At 40.2% G+C, this 26,271-nt stretch overlaps 2 protein-coding genes across 2 annotated transcripts; one reads left to right on the forward strand and one right to left on the reverse strand.

Annotated features, from left to right (window-relative positions):
- The first annotated feature begins 56 nt into the window (after window positions 1–56).
- LOC115056149 (protein FAM180A-like) lies at window positions 57–12,585 on the forward strand. The gene is made up of 4 exons (XM_029522410.1): window positions 57–96; window positions 9,545–9,649; window positions 12,076–12,173; window positions 12,256–12,585. Exons 1-4 carry the CDS (start codon window positions 57–59, stop codon window positions 12,583–12,585), a joined length of 573 nt encoding a protein of 190 aa, XP_029378270.1.
- An 822-nt stretch (window positions 12,586–13,407) lies between these two features.
- Window positions 13,408–19,501, reverse strand: slc23a4 (solute carrier family 23 member 4). Its single transcript, XM_029522411.1, has 12 exons — window positions 19,454–19,501; window positions 18,513–18,653; window positions 17,979–18,136; window positions 16,489–16,648; window positions 15,894–16,075; window positions 15,363–15,483; window positions 15,091–15,247; window positions 14,729–14,982; window positions 14,451–14,615; window positions 14,268–14,376; window positions 14,063–14,158; window positions 13,408–13,580 (listed from the first exon to the last, which is right to left on the reverse strand). Exons 1-12 carry the CDS (start codon window positions 19,499–19,501, stop codon window positions 13,408–13,410), a joined length of 1,764 nt encoding a protein of 587 aa, XP_029378271.1.
- Window positions 19,502–26,271: the final 6,770 nt, after the last annotated feature.

Genomic DNA, 26,271 nt, shown 5'->3' on the forward strand with positions numbered 1-26,271 from the left:
GAGAGAGAAAGCACTTTAGTTTAATTAAGACTAATGCGCATTGGGTAAGACCCATCATGTTTAGGGAGGACTGGAGTGGAGAGTTCGGCACAGCAGGTGAGCATTCACAACAGATGAGGCATGGCCTGTTGTAGTAAAGCATTTGACGCCTGCAGCGTTTATCATGTTTTGCCACATCATACAAAATGAGGTCAGCAACTGTACTAGAGGACATTAAGACCTCAAAACATAGTCTAGAGTGTGACAATATTACTCAATAAATACCTAGGTTATGCTTGAAGTCCGTATTTAGTGGCAAATGTTATAAGCAAAAAATAGTCTACAAGAGAAACAAGTCTTTGTAGGCAGCTGTTGACTTGGCCAGACTTAGAAAGGCTTAAGGCAAAAGGGTGAAACTGCATCGTCATTAAATGTGTTGCAATTGTTCTAATGATGTAATGACTTAAAATTGTAATGCATACACAGAAATATCTGATGATCAGCATTTGGCTCTAAGTGAAGCCAACAAAAGGTTATGGAGTCTTTCCATCAGGATTATTCCTGTAATGATCAGCTGCTGTGGAAATGCACGCGAGCCCTGAAAATGTTTTCTTTTCTAACCCTGCACATTTTTTTTTTTTTTTTTTTTTTTTATTATTATTATTATATTTTTTTTCCCCCAGCTTTCATACTTTCTTTCTCTTATCTGTTGGACTGGAGGATAAAATGAGATTGAGGACCTGATTCAAACATCTTTAAACTTTCAAGCTCAGGACCATGAATTCACCTGTGAGTTTACAGTACCTCATTTGCTGGAGACATTTCATACATAGGAATATTTATGTAGGTAGACCAGATACTGCTGTGTTCTAAGTAGGTCATTAATGAAATACAGAGTGCAGTGTGCGTCTTGTTTTTAGCGCTAATCTCAGAGGCACTAACACACTTAATGAAGACGGACATGTCAAACATTATACCTGCTAAGCGGGCCAGCATTAGCATTGTGACCACTTTAGCATGGCAATGTCAGCAGCCTTCGAGTGTTACGTCCAAGGGACGCTTCTTTTGTTTTTCTAAATAACGAATGGACACATTTTCACGACAAACCAAATCAATACATTTATGATCACAAAACTGCAGCCGTGTCTTGAACATTGTGAGTTGTACGTGTGTTTAAGTTGTTTATCCTGCTGTATGCCCTTCGCTAGGAAACTGTCACTGTTTTTAGGTTTTACCACATAGACAAAAGAAAAAGAAAAATTGGTTTTCAGATGTGGTGAGCATTAATTCCTTTATTTATTCATTTTCTTTTCCCGCTTTCTGCATTTCATGGTCGCAGGGTTCTGGACTCTGTCCCAGCATGCACTCAGTGGGAAGTCAAGTTATGGCAAAATGTGATTTAAGCAGTGAGAGGTCTGGATTTTATTGCAGACTGTGTCTAAACAGACAGTGAAACTTGCGTAACGACTTCCTCCAGACTTCTCAGGGACTAATTTTACAGTAATTTAGTAATGGCTACGCAGCATTTCAAACAGGGGGTATGGCACTGTCATTGTTCTTAAATCATGTGAATGGCTTTTTCTTTCTCAACTCTTTCATTAAATCTTACACATGTTCAGAGACACAGACACAGAGGAATTTGGGAGGGATTTGTATTTCCTTGTACCTCATCAAAATTCCCTCTTTAGTGAAACAAGAGAAGCATCCATTGGGATATTGTAAAAAAAATAAAAATAAAAAAAACAAATAAATAAATAAAAGCATGGCTCAGGTTTGAATTTAAGTTGATAATTGGTGAATCTAAGCAGTGTGACTAATATATTAGATAAGTGCAGTCTGTAGCACAAATCGACGTGTACATGCACGCACACATACTGTACATATCAACTGCTCCAGCCGGAGGAGCTGTGGAAACCAAACAGCTGCTCTCACATATCACTTTTCACTGCCACACCAAAAACCCACTAATGTCCATGCAGACACAGCCAAACATTAAATGTCAAGGCCAGTGTTAATTAATCTCACCAAAACAAATAACTTCAGAGCCAGAACAACACACAGGAATTCTCTAATGATGCTGCAGCGTGAGGCCTTCTGCCCTCCTTTTACAAAAAGGAAATAAAACATTGAAATATAACAGATGAAATCAAGTCATTTCATTGTGGACAGTCATCGGTTTTCATTTTGTCATGGAACAGAAAGGCACGACATAATTGGCTTCATGTGTTAATTTTGATTCACTTGCCGAATGTGGTGGAATAGCACGTAATCTTCATGAGACAATCTGGCCTGCGTTTTATATTGCGTTATATTTCGAAACCATTAACTCCCAAATAATACCTCCACTTTAAATTCCACCTCTTAAAATGACTGTGTACTGATTAATGAATTTCTTCAGCAGATGAGGCCGCTGGTTTGTTAAAATAACCATCTTGTATTTCTCTTTAGCAGAAAATAAAAGTTTCCGTTTAGCAGCTTATGCAGCCTCTTCACTGTCATGTAAATAATTTCTCTCAGTTATAGCAGAAGACTTTCCTGTGTGTTTATACAGCATCTCACAGCACTGAATGGAGGCCCGCAGTGGGAGCTGCAATAAAAAAATCTCCTAATTTCAACTCAATTTGATGCTTTGTGAAAATATTTATGTTGTCTTTTTGCTGGAGAAACAGGCTGCGGATGTCTGAGTCAGTGCTCAGTTCCTTCTTGCCAGCAGTGTCACCACAAGTCCGATACCCATTTTTATGATCAGTGTATTACTCACATCCCAGTAATACCGCTGACAAATTATTAGTCACATTGTTGACCAGCCAGCTTTTGTAGCCCGCTGGCAAACACATTGTCCGTGATGTCCATCTGATTTTGTTTATCGTGCAGCCTAGCTGTTTTGTGCATTCTGTCTGTTTACGGTGCTGCAAGTCATAAATGCTGAGCAAGAAAAAAGGGCTGAAAGTGAAGCGTGAATGTTGAGCGATTTGCTCCCTAAGGCTATGCAAAACTCAGTGGATTGCCCGAGATAGTCATTTTCAGTAAATACACCAAAAAACTAAATACCTGCTTACAAACTGAACCAAAAATCCCCTTTTAGTGCATGAGACAGTTAGTGGTCAGACCACAGTGCGTGAGCCACCCACCCGACCTTCCCGTAGATGGAGTAGTTGTTTTTGATTGGAACTGTATTGCATGTGATGGAGGAATTATTCCAGGCCACAAGGCTTCTGTAGTCATCAAAGAGCAGCATTTTAATTGTTGGTAATTTTCCTGGACAAGTAGCAAACTTCCAAAACATAACATCCTTTTAGCTTTCTTATTTATGTTCCATTTGTCTTTACACTCTGATCTGGTGACTCCAAATTGTCCGAAGGTCTGAGTGTGAGTCTGAGTGGTTGTTGGTCTCCGTCTGTCTCTGTGTGTTGGCCCCTGCGATGGTCTGGTGACCTGTCCAGGTTGTACCATGCCTTCACACAATGTGAGGTGGGATTGGCTCCAGAAACGGATAAGCTGTATAAGACAGATGAATGGATGACTACTTTACCTTATATTTATTAAGGATTCTTAAGGATACGCACAGAGGGTGGGCAGCAGTCACCTAATCACTCTTCCAGTATTAGAGTCAGATCCAAATGTTTAGCACTCGCTCTGTGATTTCATTAGATGCTTGATTCAAACAACGCTAACAACTGAGATGACTTCGGGTCAATTACTCAATGACGGCAGCGCAGGCAATATCATCAATCACCTACAAGTGACCTTTATCTCCTCTCCTCATGTATGCTGTTCTCTGCAACAGCAAACAGTCCATTTTCCCTCCTTTGGACTTTAGCTTGTCTGATGCATACCAGTCGCACCAGCATACAGAATCCAGGCCAAGGGTGCAGCTGTGAAAACAATTGTTTCACATTTATTTCCCACATCTTCAGGCTCAAAGTTCGTTTTGTGTTTGGGCTTTGAGTTTGTGCAGAACCTGGGTGCACACAGGATAATGTGTAATCGAGATGCCGCTTTATGGAGTATGTGGTTGACTGTTGAGAAAGCCATCTGACAAGATAAGCTTTCCCCTTTGAAAGCCCAAGGTCAGGACTAAACATCTGACACAGAAACCGAGATGTTCAGCTGGACAATGGGGAAAGGCATGAAGGAGTAAGAAAAGAGACTGGGCTTGAGCTAGAAGCTAATATCAGCATGTCAGCATGATCGAATGACAGAACTGACATACTGATACTAAGCAGGTGTGATGTTTACAATGTTCACCGGCTTGCCAACAATTATTAATTAGTTTGAAATAGTGGAGGTTGGTGTGATATATGATCTGCTTGCCCAGTGTTGAGAATCGAGTATTGGTCAAATTGAAATTGAGGCCAACTTTAGAGACGCCTCACAGCAAGAAAGCTTGAGCCCTGTCTGTGTGAAGTGTGTGTGTTCTCCAGCAAGGTTTCCCTCTGCGTGCTCTGGCTTCTTGCCACAGTCCAAAGACAATCACATTACGTTAATTGCTGACCCCAGATAGATTGTAGGCAAGAATGAGAGGATAAATAGCGGTTGTTTGTTTTCTATGTCCGCCCTGTGACGGAGTACAGCTTTGCCAAAATATCAGCTGGGATTGGTTCCAGCACCCTGCAACTCTGCTTGGATAGAGGTGATGGATAACTTTACGCTAGACATTAAGAAATCGCCAAAGTTGTTTCATATCATTTCATTTTCATTCTAAAGCGCAAATGTGAACAGCATGGGAGCCCTAGATGAAAAGCTAAGGGGGTTATAAAAGTCACTTTGATTGATCCTGTGGGGACTATGGTGATCTGGCCAAAATTTACTGGCAAAACATTCCCAAAATTGCTTGGATATTTCAATACGGACCGGAGGAATGGACTGACCGAGAGTGACATTGCCCTCCATAGAGCCTCGGCACTATCATGGCCAAATGGGGGGAATAAAAAGGAAAGTACTGGGGAATTTAGCTCATTAGCTCAGAACTTAAGTACGTTACAGTGAAAAGATAAAGTGAAGGAGACAATAAAGCTGAAGGGGGCTAATGTAATATCCACCAGCCTGAGAAGGAGCCCAAATAGAAGGCCAGTAGCCTTGATTGTAATGCCAGTGAAATCTGGTTCCATTAGAATATTCACTTCAATGTCACGGTAGCTGTACCAACATAAACACCAGCCCCTATAAGCTGATGAACCTTTATTAACATTTTATTGGGCTTGTGCGCTTAAATGCTTGCACAAGCAAATAGTAGGAAAATGCGTGTCTATAGAAAACTGTTTAAGTGTTTACTCCTCAGTCGGACAGTGGGTCATCATTTCTCTCATTTTTCTTTGCATTATTTCGCCTTTGCCGGCAGTAAAACATTAAAAGAGTGATTAAAGCAAGATTTCCTTTTAGGTCCATTGGGTGAGACACAGAAACAGTTCCCAGCTCACAGCAGGACCTCAGTTATAACTGAGCTAATGGCCTTGAACTGCAGCTGTCTTAGCAGCCAGAAACATTATCCCGCAGACACCCTCACAGATTATTGAGCCATTACTACCGATTAACTAGGAGAACACAATGGAACCAAACTTGCTTCAAAGAATGTGCGCTGTAAACTCAAGTGTTCTCCGTATAGTACATTGGGGGGAGGGTGAGGAGCTATTTTTATTTGACTATGTACAATCATCAGCGTTCGGCATCTCAATATTTTCTTTGATCTTATAGTAAGACTAGTTGGCCAAGGTCAAGGTAGATTAGAGGAGGCAGCAAAAGTACATCGAGCAAAAGAGGATATGGAGGAGGAAGGATATGTGAAGAAAGGAGCAAAAGACCTTGGATTTACATAAGTGACTATTGTGGATTTGACTAAGGATTTGCAGACACACATACTATATTCTATTAGAAGTGCACATGCACAGGTACACAGACAGAAACTCAAACAAAGACTCTCAGAAGTGGATTTGAGGGATGAGGGGCACATTCAAGACCTTGCTACTGCAGACAGCTAATCTGTCGTCCTCGGAGATAAGAAGAGGATTCGAGCAAGATGGGTCCAGAATGGAAGGCAGACTGTGTCTTTGTCAGCAGGTTGAGCATTTAAGATTGAAATCTTTGAACAACCAGGCTAGATAGAAGAAGGGACCATAATTCAAAATTCAATATTCAACGTTTTTTTTTTTTTTTTTTTTTTTTTCCTGCAGTTTTGTGTGAAAATGTGAAAGCGATGGAAAATTGTATCTAAAATGTGAATAAGCTGGTGTAGATTCCCACAGAGGCCCAGTTGTTTGTTAATATAATGAACAAAAATGCGAAACAAAAGAAAACATGGATCAGTTCAGTTTAAAACATATCAGTGTTGGAGTTTTATCCTATCTACGCTTCATATCATCTACACAGTAATGGGAAATTGAATTTCAAACAAATGTTTTATCTTCAGACTGACAGTGATGGTTCAACACATCTTGAAAAGAACAAGAGAATACTTTGTGTATAAATTCTCTGTGGAATTTCACCATCTGTACTTTATTTCCGCACAAAGAAACATTTAACTTATTTGTTTCTTGTTCAGTCTGCCCTTGTGTCTTTTGATGATTGAGAAAGCATATAATCGGAGCATTTATATGCATTCTCATCATCCTGAAACAATACAGTTGCTGTTTTCAGGTCCTGATAGGCCTTGGTATTTGTTGCAATTTTAACCCACAATATGAAAACTAAGGTCATTTATCAAAAGTAGAGTAATTGTATTCAGTTCAGAATCCAAAGTCTGCTCTGTTCCCACATTGCTATTTTTGGTTGCACTTTTGGATGTAAACTGTCTCAGAATGTCACGTTTTGACTGCAGTCTCCGGGATTTTGAAATTCCCTATGCTGCTAATTGCAGTCATGGATATTACGCTCTTATGCTCCATGTCTATGAAGAACAGATGGATAGTGGGTTTGACAGTATGAGCCGGTGATGTGTTCCAACACCAGCCAGAAAGCTGGTCAGGGAGCCTCTCCCAGATGTCAGAAATGATGAGGAGTTAGTATCACTTTGAAACCAGGAGGGTGGCTGAATGGATCATAAACTGGGTTTGGCCTGCGGATAGCCGTATACAATACAACTGCATAATGATGACAGATGGACTGTGAGGACACTGGGATGTCTGCAGTACCAGGCTGTGAAGTGGCAGCTGCCCAGAAAGTCTTTCTCCAGTTTCCAATGGAGAAAGTGGTTGACTATGAAACTAAAGTTTGCCAAGAATGTGTTTGTGTGTTTAGGAAGGTGTTCAAAGTTCACAGCTTCCCCGAATTAAGTGTAGTATTACCAAGCATCCAAGCAGTATGTACGTTAGTGCCAAAATGAACATGGGGAGAATTATGATGTAAATTCTCATTACAGTTGCATCCCCAGGTTATCATTAGAAATAAGCAAGTCCGTAAGACTGAACAGAACCTTCAAATCTGAAGGGGCCTTCAGATACAGAGAAATGCTTCCACCTAGTGGAAATATCTAGCTATTACAAATGTTTTAAGGATTTAAGGATCAGTGCTGCTATGGACAAGATGGTCTTTCATTCCACATGATGATGTGTTTTGTTTGTTTGTTTGTTTGTTTTTTTTTACAGCCACATATGACTGACATTCACTTCTATCTGACAAAATCCCTCCAGAGTCTTTATACATCTTTATAGACATTGCCACAGGTTGGTACAATAATTGTGCTTTTATTTGTAGACTGTCTAACTAAAAGTTAAAACCCTATCTGTCAAGCTGACTTGTGGTTCTGTTTGTTGCATGATTTTGTTGCTGCAGAGTTTCCACTGTGTGTGTGTGTGTGTGTGTGTGTGTGTGTGCGCACACTGCCCAAGATGAAAAGTTAATAGAATAGATATGATCAATAAACTTTGTCTGCACAATATGTATAACTTGATCATCAGAAATACACAATCTTTTTCTGGCAACAAGTGGATTTTTCTTTTATAAAATATTAATATTCAAAACACTCCATTTGATCAAATAGTTACATCCCAACTCTGTTTGCTACACAGTTATTTATTTCACACAGTTGAGTCATCGTGATTTCGGATCATCACGAACAATAGTGGGAGATTTTTATTTAAAATAAAAATTTTAAGCACTGTATAGATAGATGTCATGTTGAGAGTTTATTTCATAGGCTTTTAAAAGACAATGGAACATATTTTGTCAGGGTGTAGTAGGCAGGGTCACTGCAGGACACTGCAGAAGAATTTTTTATTTTATTTTATCTTTTTTTTTTTTTTCAGTTGTGTGTCACTCCACAGGCATGTCCTGTCCTCCTGTTTGAAGCTTTTACTCCTCTCAGTGCTGCCAACTTGATTTCATTCAGGAATGAGATTCGTTAGCCACATCAAGGCTCAGCGACTGAAGGATTGGAGCTGGCCAGGTGACCATCTGTTGTCACAAACACTAACAAGATCCATCTCTGAATCATTCACTGAGTGTACCGTTTTGAGCAAATAAATCATCTGGGGGTTCTGCAGATGTCTCAGCACTGTTGACAGCTGTGGCACAGTCTGTATCTACATTCCTACAGAGCAGCACGACTGCCACAGAAACATCTCCTGATGCTCCACTCTCATGCTGGCATCAGCCTGTATGCTCGAATGAAATAAATTATTGTTGAAGGAGTGTTAAAACAAATAAAACTTTGTTTATATGGTTGTACTTGTAAGTGTTCCTCGGGCTCAGGAGTGGCTAAAAGGTGCCAAGCTGTGAACAAAGTTTTTCTTTGTGGTTTCTGCCTAAGTTTTCTGCCCAGTTCTTAGGGTGCATGCTTTGTATAGTTGGACACAATGACTTCGCTGAGTTTTCATGTTCATGGAAACTGAATTTTCCGTAACTGTCCTCTTTGGCCTCAGGTCTATAAACACAGGTCCCATAGGGAGACTAAATAGGATTGTGCTCTTTCAATTCTTAAACCCAGAAACAGAAGCCATCACAAATCAGGCTTTGTTCACCAGGACTGTTTCAAAAGTCAGCAACAGCAAATATGTTTGGCAGAAAGAAAATGGTTCAAGTGGCAATGCAGTTTCAAAGCTGAACAGACTAAACAACGGTGACGGATGAAAATTAAGCTGAGGTTGATGATAATATGCTGAACACATTTACACAGTTTTGAGGTTGCAGCTGAACCACAGTACATAAGCGCTACAATTTAAAAAGGAATATGACTTGATCCACTGATGACGAGCTATGAAATCAGCAGTGTTACTAAATTAAGAGATTAGGAAGCTGCTAATGATGGAGATTATTTTAATAATGGGACTGTTAATGGCAACAAGATGCCATCACCATAAAGTTTGTTGTAAAAATGAAACATGATAACGACCTGATGAGAGAATGAGAAGGCTTTGAGAGTTGTCGGAGAACAGAGAGAGAGAAAGGGGGAGCTCACATGTGGATGGGAGAGGGAGAGAGAGAGAGAGCACAGACGGGAGGACAGCCGGAGTCAGAGAACAAATGATGAAGGAGGAGTACGGTGCAACATTATCTGAGCCTGCAGAAGGACAGAAATGCAAAAGTAGAGAGAACGCTGTGGGGGAAACCTCGGTCCAGCCACTGTGAGCAGACAAACGGTGCAGTGAGCCGGCCACCATGCTGCCCTGGAGAATGGTCATTGTTGGTCTTTTCTACTGCTACATCAAAATAGGTGTCACATACTGTCAGACTAAAGGTAAGACTTGTATCACTTGCAGAGTGGCAAAAAGTTAATTTCTGTTTCAGGGTGATTTTCTTTTACAGAGAAACTTGAATATTTACCAACAATGATGGTGAATTAATCCTAATGATGTCTTAGCTGTTTAAAGTTTTTATCTGGGTTTGTGTTAGATCACTCATGAAATAGATTTACATTCAATCCAGACTCAAAATCCAGTTCTTGTTTTCTATGAAACTGCGATTAAATTAATCTTGGCTGAGTGATGAGTGTTCCTTGGTTTCACTGCATTGGAATATTAAACCAGGGGAAGATTCACCCTTGTGTTTTAAATTTCTTTACAAACCTTTATGTTTTCACTGGAAACAGAAATATTATCTAAACATAGCTCTGCCAAGGCAATGAATCATTTATGTATATTGGACATGAGTATGTGTTCATCGCTTTTCTTGTTGTTACTGGGTAGGGCTGAAAGATTCTTGTTCCTTTAATACAGCTCTCTCTTGAGGAGCAAGACATTTCACAACAAATTAAAAAATTACAATGAAACCACATAGTTTTAATAGAACAGAGCGCATTAAGTAGAAATTGATCTACTTTTATTGATTTGTCAGGTATCAAATGACAGCACATTCCACTTTTATTTTCAGATGTTATCTCCATGTGTTTCTGATAGGATCACGATGGCAGGGGCCCAAAACTGATCTGAGAGAGGAAACTAGTAAATGAGAAACATACTTTTATGCTGAGGTATTCAGAGCAGTTTGGGACAGGGAATTCCTTCAGTCTGAGATCTGTCACTCACACAAAATCAGAACTGAAAATGCAGTGATAAACTGCCGTACCAAATTTCTGATTTTACTTATGAACTCCACACACCGGAAATGAGTGGAGTTCAATTCATTAAATGAAAGGGGGAAATCCAGGATTAGGACTACAGACGGAATTTAGCATTTCACTAAATCTGGTCCAGCCGTCTCTTTATTTCTTGTGAATGATTAATGCCGCTGCTCTTTGTCCTTCATAAATTAAGTACATAAATAAATAAATAAGCAGCAGTTCTGGAGATTTTATCAAAAGCGTGACAGAAGTATGCACTTCTAATGAATCAAGCTTATTATGATGGAGGTCAGCTGCTAAACATATTTTGTGTGACTTGTGTGTTTACTGATGTGATGTTAATCAAAGTTTCAGCTGGAGCTGCATAGCATGCCAAATTACCTGGCACAGATTGAAGTAGCATATAATGTGTGTTACCCATAAGCTTAATTAGTTAGTTTTAGTTGTTTGGCTTTTTTTGGTATCTAAGCAAATACTACGTACATCAGGAGGTTAGGGGCCACCAGTGACAGAAAATATCAGCTATTCCAGCTTGACTAAGTATTTGGTGCAAAATATAACAAAACAACCCGAAGGTGCATTTCAGGTGGCACAGCTGGACTCTGGTAGGTGGACAAATGCATCATTATGAATATTATGACTGACTTGTGGAAATGAGTCCTGCAAAAGTCATTGAAGTCAGGTTTGTTTGTGAATATTGGTAATTATTAAAAGATGCGCTGCATGGATAACACATACTTTGTCAGCTGGTCACAGCATCTTTATTCCAGACTGTAGACAACTTAATGGTTCTGATTGTGACATCAGACATCAAAGCCTACCTCCGGTCAGTGTTTGTATCCACCTACTTAACTTATTGTCTCAATTAAGGGGTGATTTTCTGTCTGCATCTCTGCACGGTTTCCACTTTTCATCTGTTCTTATTTGTCTTTACTCAAAGTTTATCCTGCATGCCATATGAAATCTTCCTGAGCCCAACATGTTACATACATTAATAAAACCAACCGGCAACATGACTGTTGAACATAATGGACAATAAGTGAAGACAGTTCTCTAACTCTACTCCTAAATACCATCAAAATAATTATTGAATCAATTGCTATTGGTGCTTCCCAGAGGATAGGTTCTACAGATCTGTTATCTCTGGTGTCCCAATTTTGTTTTTCAACTACTATTGAATAGACTGAACTCATGCCCTGTCAAGGTAAAGGATTTTGTCTATGAGCTTTTTTTGACTACACGTGATCTGGTGCCGCTAAGAGCCTGGTCTAAATCATAAATTTAAAGAATGCTGTGAAAATGATGTTAAAAGACTAAGCGCATACACTCGTTGAGATCATCTGGACTTGTCTTACTTCGCCTTTGAAGTTCGAGGTTACGTCTCATCGTCTGCAGATAGACAAGACTCGGTGTGTATATCATAGGTTAACTGCTGCATGTGTCGGTGAGGGACAGCTGGACCTGGTTCACTCGTGAATTAGAATGTCAGGACCTGCAAATCTGGACACGGAGAAGTCGACTTCAAGAAGCCTTTAGGGTGCACTGTACTAAATCATGGGACAAAACTCACCCATCTCATAGTCTGTATCTCTTTTCCTGCTTAGCCCTGTTCCCAACTAAAGGCCGTACAAAAAAAGATGGGGCCAATGTGGTGAACCCCACTTTTCACAACTCTTTTGGTGATGTCCATCTTCTATTTGAGGTGAGGCGCCTTCATCGTTAAATACAGAGGCTTCTTATGTGTTCACTCTTGACAATTGTCTTTTTTTTGTTTTACTGAATAGATCCTACTGACCGGTGTTCACTTTGATGCCAGTGGACAGTTTTTAGTAAGCGATGCTGAGCTAGCTTCCCTCCGCAAGACACAAAAACTGGAGGTCATCTGCGAGGAGGTCATTCCCCGGGAGCTACCAGACATTTTCAGGCTCATCTCTGGCCTCTCAAATCACAGTGGTCACCTTCATCAGGATGATTTTGAGCGTGCTTTGCTGACCTTGGTGTACGTTTCCCAGCAGATGGTCAATGCCACATCTGGGCACCAGCGGGATGCTTGGGCAGAGTCTTTTGTCAGCTTGTACAAAACCATTAAGCAGGATCTGACAGGGACAGACTGAGTGGACAAGTGTACTGCTGCGTAGTTAAATAGTTTATTATATATTAAAGGGATACAGGGGAGTATTAATCCATTGAGATAAGTGAAGAAAAATCATCTCATATGACGATGGCTATCCATGAGGAGCCTGAGAGAAAAGTCCAGTAAGGAAATGCTGCCACAAATAAAGTGCACGAACTGATACTGAAATGATTTTGAAACTTTTGACCGTTACAAAAGCAAAAGTTGATTCAAACATGAGGTACTATATGAACTACACATTAGAACTAGGTGTTGAATACTGAATCGTTGGTTTACTTACATTCACTTGTCTCCCAATGTTTATCTCCATGGCTACAGCATGATCACGCTTAAAGACTCTTATGGACAGAGATACCCAAGAAAAAATTGAGGTTGTTGATGTGTTTTGCTGTTGTGAATGCAAATTACAGCACCAAAAAGTCTTTGAGATTTTTTTTTTTTTTTTGCTTTTTTTTTTTTGTTGTTGTTGTTGTTGCTTTTTTTGTTTTTTTATACTGTGCTTTATCAGTGTGTAAACGTCAGCTTTCTATGATCAACAATTTACAAAGAAATATGTGGAGTCCGTAGATCAGCCACCAAGATTTAACCTGGGAAAGGACATGCGAAATTCTTTGCACCATGATGTTACAGCACATCGTCTTAAATTCACACAGGGTCCCAAATGAGCTGCCTCTGATGGTATTGTTTTTGTCCACTCCCTGAAATGGCATGTTGGAGTGAGGACAGAGCTCCAACACTGGGCTGTGAAGGCTCTAATTTTTCCAGCTGCCTTGGTTCCAGGGGCTTTATGTCTCCTTTGTATCTAGCCAGAGTTGGACCCTCCAGCTGGGCAGAACGGTATGTATCGGAGCCACGAGGAGGAAGACACGCTGATGCCGAAGGGAAGGTCGTAGACTTCTCCACTCTCCAGTGTGTTGGTGGAGTCTTCCTCGTGTGATTTGTTCCAGGCGAGGATGCCTCTCTCCTGCTTTGATCCTGTTGGATGCAATGTGTTGGACCACATCAGTAGGCTGCAGCTTAGTGAAGGAATGAAATCGCAGACTCTGTTTTCAAGTTAGCTTCTGACTCACTTGCTTGTTTTTCATGAAGTTAACCCTAACCCTGACTACACCCGTTCCCATCTTTATATTGCACAACATATTAAAACAAGTGTTGGACATCTGATGGAAATTCATGAATTTTACTGAAGTTCTGCACTAATGTATTTTAACGTTTGTACTCCATTATATTAAGTCACTTTACAGATTCAGTTTAAGAGGATCAGTTAAGTAAGAATTATCAGTGGTTTAAGTGAAGCAATGAAATTGGCCCCACCTTCGTCCACTGCAACATTAAGTATTGTGTAACAATATGATCAATCTGAAATCAACTGTTTAGTTATAATTAGATAGATTAGATATAGAATTAAAAAAAAAAAACATTCAACATAGCAATACCAATAAAGCAAATAGACTTGCCTGGAATGGTGTTGTCCAGTACAAAGCCAAAGAAACCCCCTACAAACATACCGGTTGTCAGGAGGACCTGCAGCATTTGGTCAAGTTCTACAACTCCTGAATTCAACGCAATGCAAACAGTTAGACCTTTGTTCCAATAATCAAGTGACAGTGTTGTGCGTCTTCTGATAAGCACAGATAACATAGTTAAACTTTATCCATGCACCTGTAGCGATAGCGTTGGGGTTCTTTAATATCCAGTTCGGAATAACCAGACCAGAGAACATGGAGAAGCCAAAAATAAGGATGTTTCGAGAGGAATTCATATCTGCATACTGGAAGAAAGAGAGAAAAGACATGAGAAAAGTTGAATTGTTCTCTGAAACGTTTAAGGTTTTGTTGGTTGTACCTGCAAATTAGAGACTCCAGCAGCGGTGATGACTCCAAACATAACCATAAACATCCCTCCTATCACAGGAGACGGGATTGTAGTGAATACAGCGCCCACTTTACCAAACATCCCCATGACGATCATCAACACTCCACTTGCTACTATCACCATACGACTGCCAACCTGCAAGAGAGAGAGAGAAATTCATTCAGTCAACACTGACAAGGTGCAAAGCTGCTGTTTTGCTCAGTGAAAGAACTAAAGTGACTATGCAGCAACAGAAATGTTCAGTTTACCTTTGTAATACCAAGAGCACCAACATTCTCGCTGTATGAAGTGGTACCGTTGCCCGTACCCCAGGCGCCGGCCAGCAGACATCCTATACCTTCAATACCAATGCCCCTGTTGATGGCATGTTTAGGAGGAGGTGGGGCTCCAGATAGCCTGGCACAAGCATGGTAGTCCCCGACAGACTCTATCATGGAGGAAATCACACCAGCAAAGATGCCCACCACTCCTGCCAGGCTCACGGTCGGAGAACCCCACTGACCTAAGTTTAAGAGAACAGAGGATCTCGTACTATATTCATGACTTCTGATATTGTTTTTTTCTACTTTGTCTTATTACTGAAAGGTCAGTTCAGGTAAGGGTAACTTACCTGGGTATGGGAAATTGAGCCAGGGAGCTTGCCCAACAACATCTCCCTTCAAATCAGTTCGAGCCAGATAACCATACTGCTCTGGATCAGCAGGTAGAACATCACAGATTGTCAAAATATAACAGATAAGCCAAGATAAAGTGATTCCAAGCAAAATCTGTGACCGAAAGAAAAATCGTCAATTTGTCTCATTTTCTAACGATGGGATCTGCACAAAGACAAGACAAAATGGATAAATCATTTTGTACTTGTACTTAAACTTGCATACATACTGAGAGAATCTGAAAGACGTAGACGCAGGAGGTGTGCCAGCGTTTATCTCTGTTGTACATAGGAAAGGGAACGGGGACTTGACGAAGGTACTGCGAGAACAGGATGATCAGTGCTGTGGTCCTGTGGTGGGGGAGAAGTATAGTATGACTACACTACTGTTTAGCTAAAGCTGGAGCAGTGCAAATCAGGTTGTTTGGCAAGAACTTTTAAGAGGCTTCTGTGACCTGCCAAAAGAGAACCTTTACACAGATTTCAAGTCTATTAGTATTTCTGAAACCCTGAATGTACTTAAAGTAGAGGAGAAAGCAGTTTTAACATAACCCATAAAACATGTTCGGTTTATGAAAGTCTTCTGACTGCTCCATAAAACAGACAAGTGTCATATTAGATGTAACATAATCAGAATTATGGAAAAAAAACAAGTTATTTTAAACTTTATAAGGCCATAAAATCCCAGAGTTGAAACAGGCTACCACTTTCTGTGCTCCGTGGCACAATAATCCCAGTCTCTAATAAGACAATTTACCCACATGCTTGAGATGCCCCAGTGATTGCCAGCACTCGTGCCAGCTGAGTCAAACAAGGACAGTCCGATGAGAGAGATGGTGGGAGCAATTGTTAGCGGTCCAATGAAGCGCATGAGGAGGCCGATGAGGCCGGAGAAACCAACAAACACCTGAAGGAGTGAGCCCACCATAATGGACCCCTGGAGCTGCAGAAAGATACAAGGAAGGAAGGAAAAGAAGACAAGTGTGTCAAAATGATCACAAAGCTATTTGCAGTAATTAGCATCGTCATTTCTTTACCACATGCAATTAACAAAATCCTTCTGCCATGTCTGCCATGCTGATGTTGGGGTCAGTTGTGAGGCCACTTTGAAAATTTGGACCGCATTACTTTTAAATAGCTGTGGTTGTCATTGTTGCTGACCACAGCAGGGTGATCTTTATTGTTTTCAGTGTGTGTGTGTGTCATCAAGGCAAATTGTCAAAATGTAGCCACAGGAGTGGTTTCCATTAGTTCGGCAAGTGATTAAGGACAGACTCCCCCACACACACACACACACCAAAAGCATCACAACTTTGCGAGTTAAATGTGGTTAAAAAGCTCAGAAGGTTTACGTACCACTCTCATTCGACTCTGCCACACTTCTGTAAACTCTGCTGAGCTGGTGTTGACCAGGCTCGCATTTTGGGTCCAATCAGGACATCTCCACTCCGGCATAGACAGCATTGCCATTGACGGTGCCAGCAATGTGAATGTGCCACCTTGGAGGATGGGAAGCCTGAAAATAAAGATGGAAATCACAGTGATGGAAGATGAGAGGAGAAAAAATTAAAATTAGGCTGCATGTTTTATGATATGAAAATGCAATAGAGACTGTTCCAAGTGCACATGATAAATCTGTTAATGTAAATCATGTGAAGGAAGAGAGTGACTGTCCAATGAAACAAACAGCCGACTGTGAGAAGTGAGTCAAAATCATCAGCTGTCAGAATCACTCCCCTTATTCTGCTCATTTTACAGTACTATCATCACTCCTTAGCAGAGGCTGAACTAACAATAATACTGAGTGCAACATGTGCAGTTGACTCTGAAATCCAGCCAGAATAATCAAAAGAGAAGCCCCAAAGGAATACTGAAGAAACATAGCTAAATAATAAAATTAACAATATGTTTTGATAGAATTTTTTTTGTCCATTAGTTGCTGTTTGTTTTCTTTTTTGTTTGTTTATTTATTTACTGTTTTTTTGTTTTTGTTTTAATCAGTGCCAGTAAACATACAAAGTGCTTTTCTCTGAGCTGCTTTCCTGGTTCTTAGAGAGCGTCAGGTTCGCTAAGCCGGCGGAATGTGGATTTAGCAGGAACTGGATTCCAAACATAATAAGATGGAAATTCCTTCCCTAATCCAACTGTGATACCAATATTCAGTGAGGCTGAGTACAAGTTCAGAGCTGCAAAACACAACTTCAGCTTGTCGTCCTTCAAATCAAAATCTGTTACATCACGCAGCTTCATCTCTGTGTATGTCACAACTATCAGTGTATGATTTTCTTAACACTTTGTGAGGGGGATTTTGTCTGTTTCCTTTTCGACTTATAGTTTCATATAATCCTATATATTCCAAGTATACTGGGCATAGTAGTACAAAGACAACCAAATCATCACAGTAAGGTACAAAAGAAAAACAATTGTTTTTCAACAGTTCAGTCGTGGTGCAAAATTACCATTTCAAATTATATTTATCTTATCAAGTTCAGCTACAGTATACTCCCCCTCTGATAATCTTTTAGATAGAGACTGTTCCCACCAACAGAGTTGTTTATGGCTGCATACTGACTTTGGCGGAGCTCACAGATCAATAAAGATTAGATGGAAATCTAAAAGGTTGTTCTGTTCTACTCATTTAATGGGAAAGAGCAGCATGGTTAATTCCACATTAATGCCATCTGCTGTACTGCTGCACTTCTGTGTTTAAGCATGGCCCAATGCAACATGGGAAATCCTCAGCTAGTTAATTACAGGCAATTAACCCGAGATGGAGGACTCTTTAATTAAATAAAACCAAAGCCTCCAAAGCCGCCTTATTCACTGCTTCTCCGTCTCTTTCTTACCTAACGCCAAAGGTAACTTGCAACAGAGTGCAAATGCCAGAGACGAAGAAGATGGTACTGATGAGGTGGCTTTGTGAGACGCCATCATGTTGTAGACACAACCCCTGAGACAAGATTAATGGAATGGCGATGATACCTCCAAATGCCGTCAAACAATGCTGAGAAAGCAAAGGGGGAAAAATGTCAGTTTGTTGATGTGGTGTGTTTATTTAATGACTGATGTTGATAAATTGGGGGAATTTGAGGGAATAATCTGCCTCAGCGAGGTGCATGAATTATGAAATGCCTGTGAAACGCATTCACACTGAAGCCATGACAGATGCTGTGAGAAACATAAAACACACTCTCACTGAATCAAATGTGTCTGATGCAAATTTGACTATCAGGTCTACATTATTAAAGCCAACCAATCATTAAGCATGAAACCGAAATGATAATATGACACAGTGGCCATATCCGCATTGTTATACGAATCAGCAGCTTTATCCGGAAAGGAGCTGAGTCACATTATGAAAACTCTGGCCGCTGACTTACCTGGATGCCGAGAATGATGCACAGGTACCAAGGAGGAACGTCTGTTACACAATATGCAAGCTTGTTGCTGTCTCCATCCACAAAGGAGTCCTGATTATCTTTATTTTTGGGGCCAGGTAGATCACAGAAGCGTGTTTCAAGCTTCAATGAAATCAGACAGAATGGCAGACGAGTCAGATGAAGTCTCAGATTAAATTATGGCACACTGTCGTAGTATTGTGAAAATCTGCAGTTTTGTGCTGGGCTAAAATCTCAATACAAAAAACTACAACACATTGTCTAATAATTTTCAGGTCTGAGCTGACAATAGATTTTGCTGCTCATACAATTCAATGTGTTGGAACATTGTCAAATGACTTTTAGCTCATGACAGTCAGGCAGCCACAACACTAAATGATTTATTAAATAAACTCGTGATCTTCATGGTGAAATTGTTAGTTCATGACAGCACAGCAAATGATTTTAATACAAGACATACATTTCCATTATAGTTTGAGTTTATTATTGTAGTTTGAGTTTAATTAAGTAACTTTCATTAAGCATTAGGCAGTGAAGATTTCTTTCTATTTATTTTAGAAAAGTCAATGAAACGGCATCAAATCACTTTTCGACATATTTTGGATTTCAACTGAAGCCTATAAAAAGTAATAGTACAGCAAAAGTAGTATAACTAGTACATGACTACGCAGCCAATGTCAATTATTAACAGATTACTTCATGTAGTGTGATACTGCATGTGTTAATTCTTTGTTCAAGGAAGCAGTAAATCCCAAAGTTTATACATTTCCTTATAATCTGGATGCATCCAAAGAAAATGTTTTAATATAATTCAAATAGGAAATATTTAACAAGTACCTATAGAGACTCATTATATATACTTTTTTTTTTTTTTTTTTTTACAATACAGCAGCCCGTATATAAAACAAAAAAAAAGTACTCACTGAAAATGCATGATTGTCGTGACCATTAGTGTCCCTTTCTGGAGCCATGTCAAGTTGCTGCCTGAAGGCTCAGGTCTTGCACTTCTGAGCCAGAAAACAAAACAGAAAATTGAAAAAACTTCCGCCTGAGGGGAGGGGACAGAGGGGGTGGAGAGCTGGGAAGAGACAGAAATCAGACAAGAGCTGCACTCAGCAAGCAGGAAATGCACTTTCAGTCAACTTGTCCTCCGTTTCTATTAAACACACACACGTCTTTTTAAAACACTGGCAAAACATATGAGTCGCTGAGAGGGCTCTATAGGATTTTCTGTTTCAGTCCAGGTCATACCAGGTCACACGGTATGACCTGGTATGACCTGGACCTCCTTTTTACAACCTATTTTCCCTCTACTTTAAACACCAAATGTTCGTATTGCAAGAACGAGCTTTAATAATATATCACATGTTTCCTGACTATCACGTGATACAAAACTGTTAGTGATGATGGGTGAATGTTCAGTAAACGTTAATTTCATTTCCTAATTTACTGTACAGCTTGGCTTTCCAGAAATAGTATTAGATTATATTGGATTATTCGTCGGAGGAGTTAGATAGTGGGCCACATCCACTTAATTAGGAGACCTCAAACAGCATTCCTACGAGCTGCAGAGCAAGTTCAGAGTCACACACTGTTGCTTTCTGTTTCTGGGTGCATTTCATCTTTACTGTCAGAGGATTGTTCATGTGCATTTCCCCTCCTTCCAAAGTCAAGAGCCAGGTCCCAAACGGGCAGCTACATAAGAGCAGGATCAAGAAAACGGCAAGCGACAGGCCTTTTAAAAACAAAACAACTCAAAGGCAACATTTAAAGTTTCCCGCACACAGTCACATCCACTTCATCTACTAACAATTTATCCAGACATCTCAGTCTTTTGATAGTCAGTTCACTAGTTGATAAAGTATTTCATTCAGATCCATAAATGTTCAACTATGGGTGGATGTACAGTAGAGCTAAAATTTCATGGCAACCAATGTTTATAATATTTCTGAAAAGTGCATATATGATGGTCATTAGAGCATTAGTCATTGTTATTTGTGTAGTTAATGTATGCGTAAGCTACGTGAGATAGACTCCACATTTCAGTGTGCAGAATATGAGGAGACTTGTCCTGATTCTTGTGAACTGTTGAGGTCACAGGAACGGCTTGAAAAAATTGAACTGAAGGGGATAGTTAAAGCAAACTGACCTCACATGAGGCCTGCTACTCAAAGAGAGAGGGACTGCCGGGACATCATGAGGTTGTCTGTGTTGGCTGCATGCGACTGTGTGCAGTGTAAAAGGGTCCATCACGTGTCAGCCATTGATAGTCTGCAGATTGGTTGTTCATGAGTTAAATCAAGCCACATACTCTAACTTCTGTGCGTGTCCACGTTAATGTTGGCAATTATTTTAGTATATTTTACCTTGAAAACTGAACTTTCACGTACAAGCAGGCCTAAGCCGCTGTTCTCTGCTCATTAGAGCAGGCTCTATAAGACTCTCATTCCGTGACTCATTTGTATGAGTGTGTCCAATTGCCAAAGTGAAGCTAATATTGTGAAGAAAAGAGTACGATCTGTCATCCACATCAGGCTTTGCATCAGACTGGAATTCAGCCGCGCGTGATCAAGTTAAGTCACAGACGTCTGTGACCTGCAGCCTGAAACTAAACATTCTGTGAACCGGTAAACTTTTACTACCTCTATATTCATTTAGGAGCATTGGAGTTAATAAGACGTGCTAATTAACTCGCGAGAGCACGGCCTCGAAAGTGACGTCATGTCAGGCAGCAGGTCAGAGCGTCAGAGGAGTGTCGTCCTGGAAAATAGGGCAGCGACTTACCAGAGAAAAGGCAGACTAGCTTAAGATAACTCGTCATAGATTTTAAAAGTTAAATACACATTCACAAAGTATTGATGGCCAGCTAAAGTTACGTCACGTACCGGTAGTTTAGGTTAATTGGGCCCAGTGCCAACTCAGTGACGCTAATGCGGGTAAACTAATTGATAGCATTAAGCTAATGTCTGCGCGCCATGATGTATCAACTGCTGACTGTATTTTCAGATAAGCTCGTTCAAATATTTCTCCAAGGACAGAAAGACAACTGATGAAGACGACGCTGGTCATGCATTAGCCTTTTACTGACTTAATTCTATTGTCTTATATTTTTTAATCTTTACATTTACACAAAACAGCCTTTGTCTGACACTGTATATGGATGAGTTGTAGAGGTTGTCGTTGTTGTGAAAAGTTAAATCTGCAGTCAAGTGTCATTTGTTTCCTCCACCACGGCTGCCCGGAGAGCCTGCCCTGCTGCTGAAAAATCTGTATTACTGTATTACTGTGTTACACATTTGATTCAGAGGTCTAATGTAAAAGACAGAAGTGAGCAGAATTTCTCCTCCGCAAAACGTGCTCTCATTACCAGTATATGATCACTGTTTTGGATCACAATGATATTATCTTCCACACAACAGAGAACAGTTCACGTGTACAAAGAGTGGAACTCCAAGCTCAGAGTATGAGCCCAACCTTTTTTTAGCACACACATCAAAGGCAGGAGACAGCTGCTTTTTTTTTTTTTTTTTTTTTTTTTTTTTTTTTTTTTTAATAATAGTAACAGCGAACAATTTTTAAAAATGCATAAGTGCTGCTGATTACGTAGTAAAGCTAAAAGTAATCAAACCATTGCCACTGCTTTTGGACTAGTATTTATTAACAATATCAACAATATTCGTTACACAGACTTGCAATAATTGATGTGTGATGCTGGACCACCATGAGGTTTTTCACAAAGTCAGTAGTCTGCATGACGAGCACCGGTTGGTGTCTCTGAAGAAATCCTCCACAGGGTGCCTGATTTTTTTTAAGCAGAAGATGGCGCTGAAGAGCTGAAGTCACTGCAGTAGATGAAGACGTTGGAAACACGTGAAAATTACCTCCTGCACACCACAGAGGGCTGCTAACACTTTGTGCTCCGAGGGTCCCTGAAAGGTGAACTGAAGTGTGAGAGGGTAGACTGAGGCTAAGGTGATAAAGATTAGACTCCCAATAAATCAGGCGATAAGAAAGAGAAGCAACCATTTAAATGTGTTCCATGTGGATATTATCTAGCGGGGCCGTGCAGAGACCTTTGGAGGGGCAGGAAGTTTGGGTTAGGTCGGGGGACAGTTAGGGTTCAAAAGATGAACACACACAGAGAGACATTTCATAGCTTTTCAATAAATACAACACTGTATTAAACTATAGCCTTGAGTTTGCTCAGTAGTGTTGATTCAGAATCTGCTCTTAATTGGCATTAAGGGGCACTTTGGGCATCAAAGGGCAAAGGGGCAGGTGCCTGGTGGCCAGGGCCCCACTCTGCATGTGCCAGTTGTCTAGGCTGTGAATGAAACCACAAAGCCATAAAAAAGGGCATAGAAACACAATAAGTAGATCTCCTTGTTCTCCAGCATACTCAATTCTGTCCTCTGCATAAACTCTGTAAGGGCAGATCTTTTTCGGAGCACAAGTTTACACATTTACAATTACTGGACCTTAAATCAACAGGTCTTTATGTGCACTGGATAAAACCTTTAAGGCCACTTTCACAGAGGCATGCTGTTATGTACTGCCAGTGGCTCCTCCCTAATGATAACCATGTGATGCAGATCAAACACAGGTCGAACAGAAGTGGGAGGATAATTTTACTGTCCTCATCTCACAGACTGTAAAATGCAACGTACAGTAGAGGCCAGAGAGGAGAAGTCAGAGAAAAAGTGTTCATTTCCTTAGGGACAGATGTGTTCATGAGGGAAGGCTGGTGAATAAAGTTTGCAGAACAAAGGATATCTGATGACTAAGGAGCAGATGGCAGAAATGTGGAATACTGGAGATGCAGAAAAAGGCCCTTGTGTGGATCAAGAGAAGGAAACTCAGCCGACTAAAAGATTATCCCATTCCATTGAGGAGATACTGAGGAGGCCCACATGTGTCAGTAAGGAAAAAAAGGTTCTCCGTAACTGGTCTGTAATCAAGGAGAACAACAGAGAAGTTAACCCAGGTGCAGGTATGTTTTGTTTTTTTACCCCTTTTCTTAATTCTTTTTACCACAGCACACCCGTCTGTGAAGTGTGACTCAAAAAATGCTAATGTTTCAATGTTAAAAATGGAACTCTGTTTATAAAAAACTCCAGAAAAAAGACTGCTTGAAGAGCTTCCACAGACCTCAACAGACTACATGAGTGAGTAATTATATTCAAACTGAATAGAAGCTTAGATAAATTGTGTTGGTGCTTGTGTTTTGACACACGTGTTGATGCTGAAGTTGACAGTCGCAGTTTTTGTGGTCGCAGGTAAGAGGAAGAAGAGGCAGACGAGGGTCACGTTCACGCCGTTCCAGGTGCAGGAGCTGGCGAAAGTTTTCCAGCGGACTCACTACCCAGATGTCAACACCAGAGAGCAACTGGCCTCTCACCTGCACCTAACAGAGGGCCGAATACAGGTAGGACACGTACGGCTCATTATTTGTGGTAGATTGGATGTATGTGTTAGTTTGGATATTTTAATATTTTGATGGTATTTAAACAGGAGTGTAATTCGTGAATCAGTTATTTAACACAAGTCTGTCAAGTCAAATCAAGATGACAGCTTTATTTCTTTGCTTATTAAGACTGTTTCTGTCTACAAATGATAACTTAATGCATTGGTGGTGTTTTATAGGTTAGATTTTACTGTCATTTCTGTATAATTATAACAAAATTTTAACAGAAGTCTATAAGTGCTAAAAAAAAAAAGTGAACACACTCAAATAATTGCCTAACAATAAAAAATTACATACACAAAATTACCCAATTTTTGTCTATTGAGGTTGTTAAACTGAAGAAGTCGAGCTGTTGTTTTGACTTAGTCATGTATTGCTGCTATAAAAGGCTAAAATATGAAAGTAAAATATAACAAACTACTCCTGCCCTATTTGAACTTACAGATCAGTTTGTGCTAATGATTCACAACTTTTTGCGTAACTTTTGCAGTTTTGAATGTTAGAGTAGGATTAGTGTTAGATGTGCATTGTTTTGGAGTGAACAGATGAGTTTTGACAGCTTTAAAGTGAAAGCTGAGCCAGCTATGATGAATGTTAAAATAACTTTACAGGAACACATAAAAACAAAATAACACAAAATTTGTGCGCTGACTAAAACAAATCAGGTGAATTTTAGTTTTGCTGTGAAGGACGATTTGTTCTCAGTTGACAGTGTTGATGAAACTGGATACTTCTTTACGTTGCTACCAAGAAAAAAAGTGTATATTAAATATTTATTTAACTCACACGTGAAGTTATTCTCATCAGTTACTGTTTGTTCCTTTAGATTTGGTTCCAGAACCGCAGAGCCAAGTGGAGAAAGACCGAAACACTGAAAGACCTACATCTGATGTCCAGACAGCCCGTACAGCCAGTGGGTCATGAGCTGCTTTATCATGAAGTAAAAAAAAAAAAACCCAAACTGTATCAGTCATTTTTAAGGTCCATATAAAATGTGATCAACTAACCGTAACGTGAGAACCTCTAATGAAATCACTGGATAAAAACAGCATGACTGGAAAAGTGAAAAAAGCAAAACGGAATCCAAAGTAATCATACAATACAGCTGTAGTACAGTGATGCAATGACTCCTGTTATTTCCTGAGCATTTTTTCTCATTACTAAGCACTTTCTATGCTCTTACAGAAGCCCCATCTGGACTCTGTGTGCTGGCTGCCATGCTGCTTACCTGAACCTTTTCATTCAAGGCTGTTCCTCAGAGCAAAACTCAGCCCCTGCTGACCGACACATCTTATTTTGATCCAGTGGAGACAGAGATAGTACCTTCAGTATTCCTATAACGCCGACACTGTTCTGTTTCTTTGATTACATGTGATACAAAGATCATGCTGACCTCCTAGTTACAAAGAAAGTGACTCAAAAAAGTGATCTGTAAATTGTGGTAACTGTTCATGTGTACCTCGCAGTTTTGATATCCAACTTGGCTACTCAAATCATTGGGTTTCTTTGTAATAAAAGCCCTTGTGATAAGTCTGTACAAATGTACAGATCAAGGTTTGAGGGCACTCGTTATACTCTGGCATGCTACCTGGTAGAGAGCTGTGATCGGGTTAGGCTGCGCTCTGTTATTGTGCAGGAGAACGTTCAGGATTTTTCATGACGCTACACTTCCTTGTCAGAGATAAGATACAGCACCATCATAAACGGTTCATTTGTTTGACTTTCTGACGACCCACCCCTTATCTTAATTTGGGCTTGTAAATGAAGGTTATTGGTGGGTCACTTGGGAAATTTGTAGCCTTGCCAAATAGGATCGAAGGGAAAGTTAGTATCACTGGTATTGCGGAAGAATGGGGATCCGGAGAGCGACAGACTAAAGGAAACACCTCAAAAATGAGTGGAGGAAGAGGGTGACTATGACTTCATCCACAGTGGGGCACTGAAAGCTTTAATTAATATGAAAATGACCCGAATCACGCCTATTGCGTTCACTATCGCAAGGCCTCAATCCAGTTGAAGACCTATGCTCATCTTTGCTCAGTGTCCGCATTGTTACATCGACACAACAAATGGGGAACGTCTTCTTTAATAGCTCCAGGGACTTGTTAAGTCAATATTGCAGATAAGGCTACTGTAAATCTATTTACAACCTTCCCTGTAACGGTGCGTCACCTCCATTTACCATGAATGCTGTTTCTTGTGAGGGTGATATTATTCTGAGAGTTGGCTCCAGCACTGCTGTGAACCGCTCACAGCCCCTCCTTTCCCAGAAGTGTT

This window comes from Echeneis naucrates, chromosome 16, assembly GCF_900963305.1.
Source record: "Echeneis naucrates chromosome 16, fEcheNa1.1, whole genome shotgun sequence".
Taxonomy (NCBI): domain Eukaryota; kingdom Metazoa; phylum Chordata; class Actinopteri; order Carangiformes; family Echeneidae; genus Echeneis; species Echeneis naucrates.

Excerpts from the sequence above, each read along its gene's own strand:
- LOC115056149 (XM_029522410.1), top strand. The coding sequence starts at position 57 with ATGTTTAGGGAGGACTGGAGTGGAGAGTTCGGCACAGCAG. Across the intron at positions 9,650-12,075 it reads CACATACTGTCAGACTAAAG|CCCTGTTCCCAACTAAAGGC; the intron begins GTAAGACTTGTA and ends TTTCCTGCTTAG. Across the intron at positions 12,174-12,255 it reads ATGTCCATCTTCTATTTGAG|ATCCTACTGACCGGTGTTCA; the intron begins GTGAGGCGCCTT and ends TTTACTGAATAG.
- slc23a4 (XM_029522411.1), bottom strand. The coding sequence starts at position 19,501 with ATGGCTCCAGAAAGGGACACTAATGGTCACGACAATCATGCATTTTCA. Across the intron at positions 15,484-15,893 it reads CACTGGGGCATCTCAAGCAT|GACCACAGCACTGATCATCC; the intron begins GTGGGTAAATTG and ends CCCCCACCACAG. Across the intron at positions 14,377-14,450 it reads CTGGAGTCTCTAATTTGCAG|TATGCAGATATGAATTCCTC; the intron begins GTACAACCAACA and ends TCTTTCTTCCAG.